The sequence below is a fragment of the Channa argus genome, chromosome 1, assembly GCF_033026475.1.
Source record: "Channa argus isolate prfri chromosome 1, Channa argus male v1.0, whole genome shotgun sequence".
NCBI lineage: Eukaryota > Metazoa > Chordata > Actinopteri > Anabantiformes > Channidae > Channa > Channa argus.
Genome location: NC_090197.1, coordinates 34,522,552 through 34,535,510, shown reverse-complemented (window position 1 = coordinate 34,535,510; position 12,959 = coordinate 34,522,552). Strand labels below are relative to the sequence as shown.

General features: G+C 40.0%; 1 protein-coding gene across 1 annotated transcript in view; it reads right to left on the bottom strand.

Annotated features, from left to right (window-relative positions):
- Positions 1 to 12,959, bottom strand: part of srbd1 (S1 RNA binding domain 1) — a 48,129-nt gene that overhangs the window by 25,324 nt on the left and 9,846 nt on the right. Inside the window, exons 10-14 of the mRNA XM_067515310.1 lie at positions 11,825 to 11,928; positions 11,297 to 11,404; positions 10,933 to 11,090; positions 9,856 to 9,946; positions 9,603 to 9,710 (exon numbers count right to left, since the gene is read on the bottom strand). Of these exons, the coding sequence (XP_067371411.1) occupies positions 9,603 to 9,710; positions 9,856 to 9,946; positions 10,933 to 11,090; positions 11,297 to 11,404; positions 11,825 to 11,928 (569 nt within the window). The remainder of the gene's footprint in view (positions 1 to 9,602; positions 9,711 to 9,855; positions 9,947 to 10,932; positions 11,091 to 11,296; positions 11,405 to 11,824; positions 11,929 to 12,959) is intronic.

Sequence of the window (12,959 nt, the reverse complement as noted above, 5' to 3'; positions counted from 1 at the left end):
AGAAAAATTAACCGATGCTTTACAGTAACACTGGTTTGACAAGGCAACAAATAATACCATGCCTTGTGTTAATATATTCACTAAAGTAGGCTGTTTACCATCTATCACCACAAAGAAAGAAGATGGGTACAGGGCTGACCAATATGATGAGAGGGTCAGCAATCCCCCTGTGTCTAAAGCCTTCTGTGGCACACACACACACAGGCACAAGCACACGCACACACTACCCCACACACGCACATCCAGAGGCCTGGACCTTGCTGCAGCAACCTTGCCAATTATAGGCATCTTGTTAATGAAGAGTGGCAGAGGCCTTCTGATGAGGATCATGAACTTGTCCCCTCTCCCCCTCTTTCCGATTCTTTTCATTCCTTCCTCTGCCCTAATCACTGTTCTTTTTGTCAGCTCCCTCTCCATCGTGCTGACAGCCGACATATCGCCATGGTGGCGCTATTAACGAGCACTGGCACATGAACTTCAACAAGGTCAAAGCAGAGCTGGTCTTTAACTGGACACAGTGTTTCATGAAGATTTATGTGTGCACACAGACATGGAACCATATCCACTTCCAATTCAGCCAATTAAGATACAGAATACACAAAAATATTCTTCAACTACATATACACTACTTAAATATCACCCCCGAAATCTCTCTCCGTCTCCATTTCCAGCAGGAGTAGGACAGGGAGTTCAGGTCAAGTGAAAGAGTGGCACCTCCTCTGCTTGTTTTGTTTAGGATAAAGAGATACAAAGAAAAAACAGGACAGATGGGTCAAACAAAGGTAAGAAAAGTGAACCATTAAGAACAGATCAGAATAAAGAGAGAAACAAAAGAGAGGCCACTAGCCCCTATCATGTCGAACTTAATTAAGGCTGCTGCTGGGGCAGCTGTGTAACAGCACTGTCATGGATACAGCTTTGAGCCCTCATTGTCATAGCGTCTGTGGCTGTCGCCATAGTGAGGGCATCATCCTGGCAGCCAACAGAAGGTTGTCTGTTCGTCATTTCTTCTGCCTAAATGAGGATGGTCAAAGTGTGCAAACACAAACACACACACACACAGGTCACCTCTTCGTGTAACGTGATGGCTTTGTGGCCCTGTAGAATTAATATAGTTTATCTCTCTATTTTGCTCTCTCGATTGTTTATACATACACACACAGGCTCGTCTTTACCCCTGTCCCATCCTGGGGCAAAGTCACAAACCAGCTGTCCAATCTGTTCCCTTACTGGTCTTTGAGACACAGCCTTGAGCCTGACACACACACACACACACACACACACACACACACACACACACACACACACACACACATCATGACTGGCCCCTTGCTGCCCCTCAAGACATCTAACATTGTAGGAGATGGATACACACTTTGATACCTCATTACAGCCTCCTGGCACACACAGACCTAGTATACACTAAAAACAGCTCATCAGATCATTAAAAAATACGGGTAGTGATATCTCCAGCTAATCTGATATAGAGAAACAAAAGTATTGAAAAAAAAGTTATGCAGTGATAATGGTATGGAATGTAGTTATTTACCCACAACTATACAACAGCTGTTGATTCAACCGTAAATAAACTGAAAGAAAAACAAAAACTATTTTTTTTTAAATGCCACACATAAGAAAAGAAGGCATCAAGGGGTTCTTGGAAACTGAGTACACAACTGCAAAAACAAGATCGCTTGGTTTTTGCAGTAAAGTGGTAAAGTGACCTCTTGAACTTGAACTTTGCACGCGGACACTCACTCGCGGTACAGTGTCACTTGAAGCAGCCGGCCGCCACCTTAAGCTTGGTTCTGTCTGAGATTTCTTGAGACGAGGTGATGATTGGCACTGCATTAATACGATCAATTGAACTGAAATGTATTGTGTAATCTCTTTCTCTACAGCTAAGGTTGTTTTTAAGGAGCTTACTGAATTTTACTTACTGATTTTACTGAAGGAGCTGCGATGTTACATATTGCCCCCCAACACACACATGCACACTTTCTCTGTCCTGCCTGCTCAAACAGCTTGGGCCTATTGTTCAGTCAGCTGCAAAGCTTGACCTCAGGGAGAGAAATTGAGGGACGCACCATCTCTCTCTTACACACGTCGGTTCTAAAGACGATGACATTTTTCACAGAGAAAAGCGTTCAAATGGCAGGTGTCAGGGGCCGTCAGTCTCTAGCAAGGCGCTAGAAGGCAGGCAGTCACGCACACACACACACACACACACACACACATACACACACACGTAAACTCCAACTGCCAGTGTGAGGCTCGTCTGAAAAGAGCAAAGCCTCACAGACACTCACGTCAATCTAGTAGCAGCAAGGGCCTGCACTTGTGTCACACACAAACACATGCACACCAGCAAGTATCTGAGCACAACCACAAACACACACCAAACCACAAATACACACATGGCATGTCACACAGACTCATCACACGTTTGTCACACACCGGTCCAATGCAGGGAAAAGTGGAACCCTAGGGGAGGATGCCATGGAGGGCAACCAGAAGGAGAGAAAGAAACAGGGACAGAGGCTGATCACCAGAAAGGGATGGTGGGCAGGGAGAATGCGCTATGGGTGATAGAAAGGGGGCTGGCAGAAATTCATTATAGACCACCTGCGAAAGCCAAAGGTTCCCTACCCATGACAAACAAACACAAATATACCCTTTTCAAGAAACACTGCTTTGCTGTAAAACAAAAGGTGTAATACAATAAATTTGACGGTGTAAGAAAGGATTTTGAAGGCACTAAAAGGCAAATTTGTGATTTGAATTAAATTAATAAAGTTGACTACAATGTCAAAAATAAATACCTTTCAGTTGATATTCATAATTATCACAACATATTTTTTGCCGAACCATTTTCAAACACCACATAAGGCCTTTTATTTCAAAAGGATCTCTTAGATCTTCCAATGTGCAAGATCTGCCTTCCACCATGTGTGTTGTGTTGGCCCATGTGAGATGCCCATTCTAGTTCAACGATTGCTGAGGAGCATCAATCGTATGTATGTAATTTAGTTCTAAAGTTAATCTTTCCTAAATATTGACATGTTAAACATCTAAACATTTTTCGTGCCTTCCTTTATCCACTCAGTATTAAGTCTTAAGGTTAACACATAACCTTGCCATGGGTACATTTTTCTTTACTTGAAATGAAGATGCACCCCACAGCCAGACTGAGGCCTTTTCATGCCTCTAAATCCCTACGTCCAACTGCACTTTATTCTATGCACCCTTCAAACCTTAGGAGAGGCCTGAGTGCCTAGATCTCACTCAGTCATCACTGGTCCTGCCACTGTATGTTCATCACTCACACAGCCTGGCCCTTGGAGCACGCCTGGACACAGGACATGACAGGGGATACACATACTCGCACCCACACACACAGTCATAAATACAGACTACACCACTGTCCTCCAGGTCCATCAGGAAGCCAATAATAATGATCTCATCCCAACAAGGGGTGAGCTGGAGGGCAAGACAGTCAAGGACTTATTGCAAGCATGTCTTTGTCTCAGTACAGGCATCCACTGCTGGCTATCTGACTAGCTTTCCTGCTGCAACAGTTGTATGGCTCTCAGACAACTAGATATGAACCCATCAAGGAGACTCCTGCTAAACAGAGAGAAGAGTCTTATCAGCCATAGAACACAATATCAGGAAAACACACAGCTACATTTAGGAATAAATGTGAGTGACAGGAAAATGTCAAAGCACAGGGGGTTAAACTGTAGCAAAAATCATCATATGGCAAAATGACAGCAAAGACACGTGAGTGTGTATGTATTGTATGCATGTCTATCAAAGCCTTTGACCGCAGATAACCCTAATATTAACTCATATTTCCTTTTCTCCTCATTTCCTTTTTTTTGACAGATAAACATACAAATGCTTGTCAAAGTATGCTTAGTAAATTACATTTGACAGAGATGGACAATAGCTTCAATACAGTTAAACCCCCCAAAAATAAAAGGTAACTACAAATTAATGTGAAACTAAACCATTTTATAAATATCATTTAATGGCTGAAGCAGTTGGGAGCAGAGGACAGGTCGATCTCTGTGTGGCAAGTTAAAACTAACAATGGTATGTCTGTTTGCCCATTTTACAAATCACTTCCACTTACAAAAATCCAGGAGCACAAGAAGAGGAGAGTGTCAGACCACTGAAAGTCACCAAGCAAAACCCTCCAGTACAAACCACATAGAGACACCCACAAGACATCTGTCTGGCTGGGGCTAAGCACTCTTGTAAGCTTCAACAAAGCCTGCATGCTGTACCAGTCTGTGCTAAAACAATGCCGGACAAGGCCATGCTTCACTGGCCTGTCAATCAGCCTAAAACATGCGCGCTCACACGCACACGCGCGCACACACGCACACGCACGCACGCACGCACGCACACACACACACACACACACACACACACACACACACACACACACACACACACACACACACACACACACACACACACACACAGTGGGAAGTGACGATAGGCAGGTATTAATGATAATAACTTGGGAATGAGAACCAAAAAAAAATAAATAGAAAAAATAAGTGACACATGATGTTTTTCTATTGCTAAACTAATGTCACAAACTGACCTCCAGCAGGAGGCCATTAAATTACTGGGATTCAGCTGTAGGCACAGACAAACCTTGTCAGCTAATAATACCTTATGCAGTATAATGTCCTGCAGGATGTTGATCGTTCATAAATGCATTGTTCAGGCTTAATCATGTGAGGTTACTTTGTTGTAAATCTAATAGGGGATGAAGAGTCGAATCTGTTAAGTGAAGAATAAATAAGCAAAGACAAAAGTAAAGGCAAGGTGGACTATTGCATCTTAAACAGCTACTGTTATGTTTATCGCTGTGTTCACACAGTTTTTTCAAACAGAAAAATTATCTGTTGAATCTCATACTGTATTATGCTGTATATGCAGTAAACTATCCTTTTTAAAGGAAAAATTTTTAAATGTTGCGACTGCATTAAGTTTATATATTGCCATTATTGTTGAGGTCTTAAAATTCTATGCAACATATATTAATATACAATATTATTTTTGTACTTTAAAATACACAAAACATTTTATGTAATTTAAAAAGACGACACACTTAAGATGTATTTATATAAAGAAAAAAAATATTTAAAAGATAGAATATAAAAAAGAAAATATACATTTGTGGAAAATCATGATGTCATGACCAATATCAAAAATCCAAGACAAGCACCCGCATTCTATAAAAGTTTTACTATGGATCATTTATTCCTTATACTTGAAAAGGTGGTAATGTGATGGTGATAACCAGAATTATGGCTTCTGCCAAAATATACATAGGCATATCATAAAAGACAAACACTCTAACCTGTCATTTCACTCCATTATAAGATGCACATGTTTAAGCAAAAAAAAAAAGTCATGCATAAGTTTGCCCTTGTTTGCCTGTATTTGGTAAAGGCCATACTTGTTACAAATTAGGAAAGAGGTGAGTCATGAAGTGTGATGAGTCGACTAGGACTAGGACACTCAAAACTGCACAGGCATGCGCACGCACGCATGCACAAACACACCCCAAGTAAGGATGTCCTGCAGGCTGCCATTTCTGGCTGTCATTCCAGCTGAGCACTGAGGCAGAAGGACACAGAGAGAAAGACAGACTGGTGGAGAAGGGCGGGGGTGGTGACACAATGAATGCTCACAGGGAGACAGGAACCAGACGGTGCAAATGAGGCTGAGGTCTTTAATGAACTACAGAGAGGAGAGGAGAGGAGAAGAGAGGAGAGGAGAGGAGAGAAATGCACGTCTGCAGTGGACAGTGAGTCTCAGTTGTATTGGCTGATCCCACCTCACAAGGTAAAGATGTTAACAGTCTTATAAGAGGGTCAAAACTGCTCTTCAGCTCAAACAAAAACACACTATGAAGATTACAGATACTTTTTTTTTGTGGATTTTTACTTTTGAGTCAAAGACATCTTTCCAACCTCACACTTTGGCTGACAATGGTAAAGCAAAAGAAACACACTTTGTTATTTGAGGACACCTATCCTGACAAATGCATGTAAAATGTGTACCATAAACTGGGTCAGTTAATCATACTGGGACATTCACAGCAAGCACTAAGACCCCGTGCTGTTTGCTGTTCCTGCGTAGCCATTCTCTGTCACCGCCATCATCCTTTTTACTGTCTTAATGAGGATTCCCTAATGGTTGCTCATTGTCAGCTGAGGATCAGTCAGCAGGGGAGGAATAGTGTCATATTTAGCAACAATGGTGTTTATATAACTGAGCCATATACACCATGTTTTTCTTACCAGTATTTCTCATACCCGACTATGGTCACAGCTTCTCCCCGTTCATTTCTAACTCAGTGTTATTTTCTTAACGCCTTCACCTTTACCCTTTTGTACAGTCTTCTTGTAGAAGCCATGGGCTTCATTCTCTCTAATTAAAATTTAAAAACCTACTGTTTCTTTCAATTTAATTTATTTCAGTATCATGCTTCCAAAATAAGTTTCTCATCTGCTGCATGTAGATGTCTAGTAACTAGGTTTTTTAAGTGCGTGTAAACTCTACAGACTACAACTACAGAGTACTATTTTAATTAGGTGCATGTAAATGCAGTCACAGATTTCTAGTCTCTGACAGTCTGGAAGGAGCACACACCTGATGACTAGACAGTCTAATGAAGACAAATCAGCAACTCCCATGAGAATGGAAATTGTAGAGTCTACAAAAGAATAAGGAGATAAAATAGCTTTGTGAAACAAAGTGAGCTTCAGGTAAAGTTGTGGTTACTACAGATTTCCTTCGGTTGTTAGCAGAGCACAGCTTGCAGTTGACTTTTGCTGTTGTAAATTTTCTTAAAAAGAGCTCTAGACCATAGATAATTTTCCACCTCCAGTTACCTGCAGAGGTTATTGCGGTATCAGTTACAGGATTCGGAAAGTTTCATAAGTACAAGTGCACAAGGGCAGTATTGACCTTTTTTCTTTTCTTTAAATCTATAGGAAGCTGCTCCACTTGTGTACTTTTTTTGGCAGATCAGGACCTGAAGAGGGCAAAATTGTCCAAAAAATGGAGATAATATACAGAGAAGATTATGGTATCACAGTATCATTATTCAAAACAATGCAGAAACCCACGAGATACAAACAGCAATTGGGGGTCACAATGGAATGCATGCTGCTCATGATCAACAGGTGACAGAGCACACAGGGTGCCACTGCTGGGTATGAAGGTGTGTAGTAGTGCCAATGGTGACCCATCTCCAGCACAAACCTAAAAGCAAAAGGTAATGTTGTGTCTGATTGGTATACTTGATATAATTTTTTGAGTAGTATTAGCATCCCAAATGAGCATGGTGCAATTTTTCTGCATCCATGGGGTATTTGTGACATGTTTGTGGGTAGGTTAATGCCAGCATGCATAAATGCATTTTCCATACAAAAAGTAAACATTATGATACCATATTTGTTGCATCTTTAGCATCTGTTTACCAGAAAAGAAAAGCCAGTACTTTCCAAACGGAATTCAATTTCCTCAGGTCTTCCCAGGACATTTGTATGTTTGAATAACAACAGGCAGAGTTGTATGCCAAGAGCTAACATTTCATTTGTGCCCTGCAATTTGAGGTTAATCTTACCCAGGTATCAAATATTTCCCGTAGTGCATGTTATACTGATGTGCAAAATGGGACCATACCAGAGAGTTTTATATTTCAAAGACATCTAGGAGAGAAGCCCAGCTAAGAGGAAAGACTGGGAACAGAGGCAGAGTTTTATTTTTATTTTGCAGGGTATTTTTTTTAATGCCTTTCTTCTACAAACTATACTAAGTTGAAAGGTAGAATAATTACACATTTCTAGCACTGAAAAAGTACAGTTAGTCATATCAGATGACAGAACACTCAGCCAGCACCACATCAAACAGAAGTCCAGTATTTTATGTGTTGTGAAAAGCATGGATGCCAATAGTAATAGAAAAAGAATGAACAAGAGAGGCATTATATAAGGATCTGGAGGTGCTCAGGCCTGCTCAGAAAAAGAAATTTCTGTCATGAAAATAACCGAGTGGAAGTTAACTTAATAAACACCTAACTTTCTGTTTCTGTTGTTTTAGATAGACAGAAAATGGAACCTGGAGAAAAAAAGAACTCAAAGATACTGTGAAAACTCTCCCACACAAGCACACATATACACACACCTTCATGCAGAGCTCAGAATGACTCCAGGCTGTGTGCGTGATGCTACCCTCAGGTCAACAAACACACATGGAACTCAGCAGAGAAAAAGGGAGACGGAGCTATCAGAGGCCAGTGGTTATTATGCTTGGACCAACGTTCTGTGCTGTTGTATTCTTAAGTGTGGACTGAGCCTTGTTATAGAAACAATGTGGACCACAAAACGTCTCTTTAATTGGACTAAAGTGAAACAGTCCAGATGTCTTTAATAGACAGTATTCACTTGAGGGACACATTTGAATTTGTCTCTCACTCTCCATCTGTGTTCAGCCTTCTTGCTCCCACATATTTTCCTCCTATGCCCTTTAGTCTTTCATATACCTCACTAGTGCCTGCAGCTATCACTTATTTTATCAATCAAGTCTTCTATGGTTTATTCTTACTCTATCAATTAATCAAGTGATCGGTTAAGAAGTAATTTGGTTTTAATAGAAAGCAATATTAAATATGCAAATTTTTCTTGCCTAAATTGCAGGCAATAGTATTATCTAACCTATGTATTCCAAGTAATTACTTTTTTACTGACTGGTAGTTAATCAATAATGATGTATGTATGTTTTAATAGTTATTAGTTGTTTGTATAATAATTTCAGATAAATGTAGGGAGTAAAGTACTTTGGAATTATATTTTCTACAATTGATGTACCGGAGATCTAAAATGATTTACATATTGAGTAGTCTACAACCCTCAAGCGCTTTTTTTTTTAAGGTTTTTAAGTCTTTATTTTCTTTTTGCCAGAATACAGATGGCAATGGCCACCCCAAGTCTCCCCCTATAACCGCACCTGCAGTTAGCCTACTTCAGTGATGTACCATGCGTGTAATAACGCTACAGATACTATTAGGTATATTTAGGCAGCAAAACTAAGGAAACCTAAGGAAACTCGACACAACAGAACCTCAGAGAAAAAAATAGGCTATAACTAAAAATGTTGTAACAGATATCATAGGGTTGTATGCATCCTGAACACGCCCACTTTGTTTCACTGTAGAAAATGGGTCTGTATGCAACAGCTGTGTTGTTTGCTGTACAGAAAAGTGTTTAGGCTCGTAAGGCTAAAGTAAGTAAGTAGCACAATGCCAGAGCAGATCATTTAAATACAGTAATTAATGAAGTTTTCCCAACTGTGTGTAAAAAGTCCACCTCTCCTGTAAATGTGGAGACACGCCTCGGTTAAGTTGCAGGTAGACAGTCACACAACTTAAAAAACTGAGCTACAGCCTACACTGGTTGGACAGAGTGAAACAGTGCCTAAATAGTCATGTTCATTATGCGAATGTGTTTCTATTCAGGGTCACAGGTAACTGGGGCTTTCTCTAGCATGTAGCATTTCGTAGTCCTTACCAGTAGGACACATCAAGGGGGTGGAAATAGCGCCTGGAGATGAGGTCTGCAAAGAAGGACTCAGTCTCACGACACGCTGTCCCATTGCCAATGATGATCTTGGTACAGCTAGAAAGTACAAAATAAAGTACAGTGAGGAAGTAACTATAAATATTTAGAAATTAAGTTAGGTTAACATTTCACTGTCCACTTTTATATCAGTGAATTCAACTGAAACACTTAACTATGACTATTTTTACACTAATAGCAGTACCTGTATTTTGTCATTAGGTGGCGCAGTTTTTCAGCTTCTTTGTGCTTGCCTGAATTATGCAGGTACACAACATCAGTATGGAGAATCTGACCTGTGATCACAGAGGTGAAGCTGAACAGTTAGAGACAGAGAAAAAAATAAGTATGGTGACAAGAGAAGGTTCTACAGTCTACAAACTATGAGTTAATGTCTCTACACTTTCTGTCTAATGAAGCAACAATGCCCTAAATAGAATAGTTTCCACATTTGCTCTAAGCCTCCCCAAGAAGTCCAGTTCCTGCTAGCTTTCTGCCTACATAGAGGAGAATGGTATATTTGAAAGGACAGGTCTCTCATGTGAGTTAAAAGCCATAAAACCTGTCTTTCCTATGCTCAGCCTGATAACCAAAATCTGTGTGCCAGTGTAACTCACATGGTGGGTCCATCCCATACACAGTGTGAAGCCAAACCCACTGAGAGATGTGACAATATGTGATTCTAATATGCACATGCAAACACACCTTATTTGTATGAACAGATCAGGTGGTGCCTGGTGCATCTGCTCAGAGAGAATATTTGCTTCATTACTGCTCATTTCTGTAGCAGGATTAATTGATTAATATAGGAAGATAAAGAGTGCACATGGATTTGACATGGAATTAGTGAAGCTGACTAACTGTGACGATATAAATGTTTTAATGTATCAGTCAGATCCTTTAAATCTGGACTACAGCTACTTAAATGCCTTATGCATGTTTAACTCTAATTCAAGTTAGTGTCACATATTTAAAACCTATTACCCTATACTTAACTCCTAATAACTCCTATAACTCCTTTTAAGTAAAAGTAGTGAAACAGGACAAAACAACGTTGGCTTTTAACTTCAATAGGTCAACATGCATTTTACTTTCTAATGCTGCAGTTTCTCAGATATACAGTAGCTGCTCCTGAGATTTAAAGCACTAAAATGGATAGAGACTTTTAAAAAAGTGCATTGACAATAAGTATAATCTTATGACAAAACATACAGACAAAACATACAGTAAAATGTGCCCATTCAAGTCAATAATGTCCACAGTACTATGTGTGTTCACTTACTTGTTGGAGAGAGGATTGCCACCTTACAGCCATGTCTAAAGCCTGGGTCCACCCCCATGATGACACAGCCCCTGACTGGACACACTAACAGGCGCTGGCGGAGATTTCGTACAAACATGGCAATTGACTCCTTCTCTGCTGCACTTGTCAGCTTAGTTCTAAAGAAGAGGAATTAAAGAGAAAAACAAAGTTTTGATGATAAGATTATAAAATGGGATTCCAGTGCTGAGATACGTAAATGTGACAGTAAAAGAAACCCAATAAATAAAAGCGGGAAAAAAAATTACTAATTTACAAACTCCAAATGAATAACTTGCTATCTAAGGGAAGCAGTGTCCTCAAAGCAAACACACACTTAAAATACCTGTAACTCCTAGTGAGGAAAGGGAGAATAAGTCTTTTATAAGAGTCCTCCACTGCATTGTTGATGATTGCACAAAGTTCTTCTCTTGCAAATGTTCTTGGTCTCCACCTGCATTAAAATGCTGTCAAGTGATCAGTTCCATTCAACATGACTTCACACAAGTCACAATTTATGCGTACAACCCTGTGATATCTGTTACAACATTTTTTTTAAATGACCCAAATCAGCCAAAAACAAAAAGGATAATTTACAAAATAAAAATAATGTAATACATAATGTTAAATGTGCAGCAGGGCAAATTAATGTTATTGTGAAAAACAAATTTACATTTTGCCACTTTTTCCCCCCCAACTCAATTTTTAATACAAAATTGCCTTTAAAGAATCCTAAATAACAAATCTTGACTGATGTATGGCTTGTATTAAAGTGAGAATCTCATTCTTTCATACATAATTATGCACATGTGTTCTTAGTTTGTGTGCACCTGCTGGACTGCTTAGTGTAAGAGCACTGTACTGTGTTTCTTACCTGTTGTTGATGCTCCACCAAGTGAAGTCATTCTTCACCCTGTCAGAAATGTTCACCTTCACTGTCAAAATCTTCAGACTCTCCCCACGGTTAATAGCCAGGGTCTGTACACAAACACACACGCGCACATGAAAGCAAGCGCGTGCGCACACACACACACCACCTGATTAATACAATACAATACGATACAATTTATGGAATTCAACCATACACACAGACAAAGGCAAAAGATTGAGTGCCCTCTAGCAGGTCTCACATCATTAGTCTAATTACTTAAAAAAGCACTAATCTACCAGCCAGTAGATTCATCAGTAATGGTGGTAGCTACTTAGTAATTATGTGTTTTCTATTCTTGATAGAGATAGAGATAGAGATAGAGAGAGAGAGAGAGAGAGAGAGAGAGAGAGAGAGAGAGAGAGAGAGAGAGAGAGAGAGAGAGAGAGAGAGAGAGAGAGAGAGAGAGAGAGAGAGAGAGAGAGAGAGAATACAATGTGTATTGTATTGTTGATTTAAATTGCTAAATACAACTTTGATTCAAAACGAGAAAGCAGTTTTTAAATACCAACCTATAAAAAGAATAAAAAGATGGGGATAAAAACCCAACATATCAACATCTTCAATTTCCAACCGTTTGGTTCTTTCTAATTGGCAGCACCTTCAAAGTAGGGGTGGAACAAAAGAACACAAGCTTTATGTCTAATAAATAAAAGAAATCCCATGCAGCCTAACAGCTACATACAAGCATAGAAAGGAAAATCTTTTAACTCTTCATGCATACATGTAAAAGTGATGAGGCTAAGAGTGTGTCCTGTGGCCAAGTCTGTTGTATGCTTCCCCCCTCCCCTCCTCAGAGGAACTGTTACATGCTGTTAAGCAAACTGTAGTAAGTGTCTGACCTTTTCAGTGGGAAACCTTTAGCCCGCCACAGAACAGGGCCAAGAAACAAGACATCAATCTGGAGCCCAAGCGGAAGAAGCAAGATGACAAATGCCACCACTACGCCACCATCAGCGCTGAGACCGCAAGGCTTACCCCCACCCGCACACGTTGTGCCACAACCATTACCATTCAGCAGCCACATGAGATGTGCTGCAACACACATCACATAAAAGTAAAAATATAAAACACAGCTAAT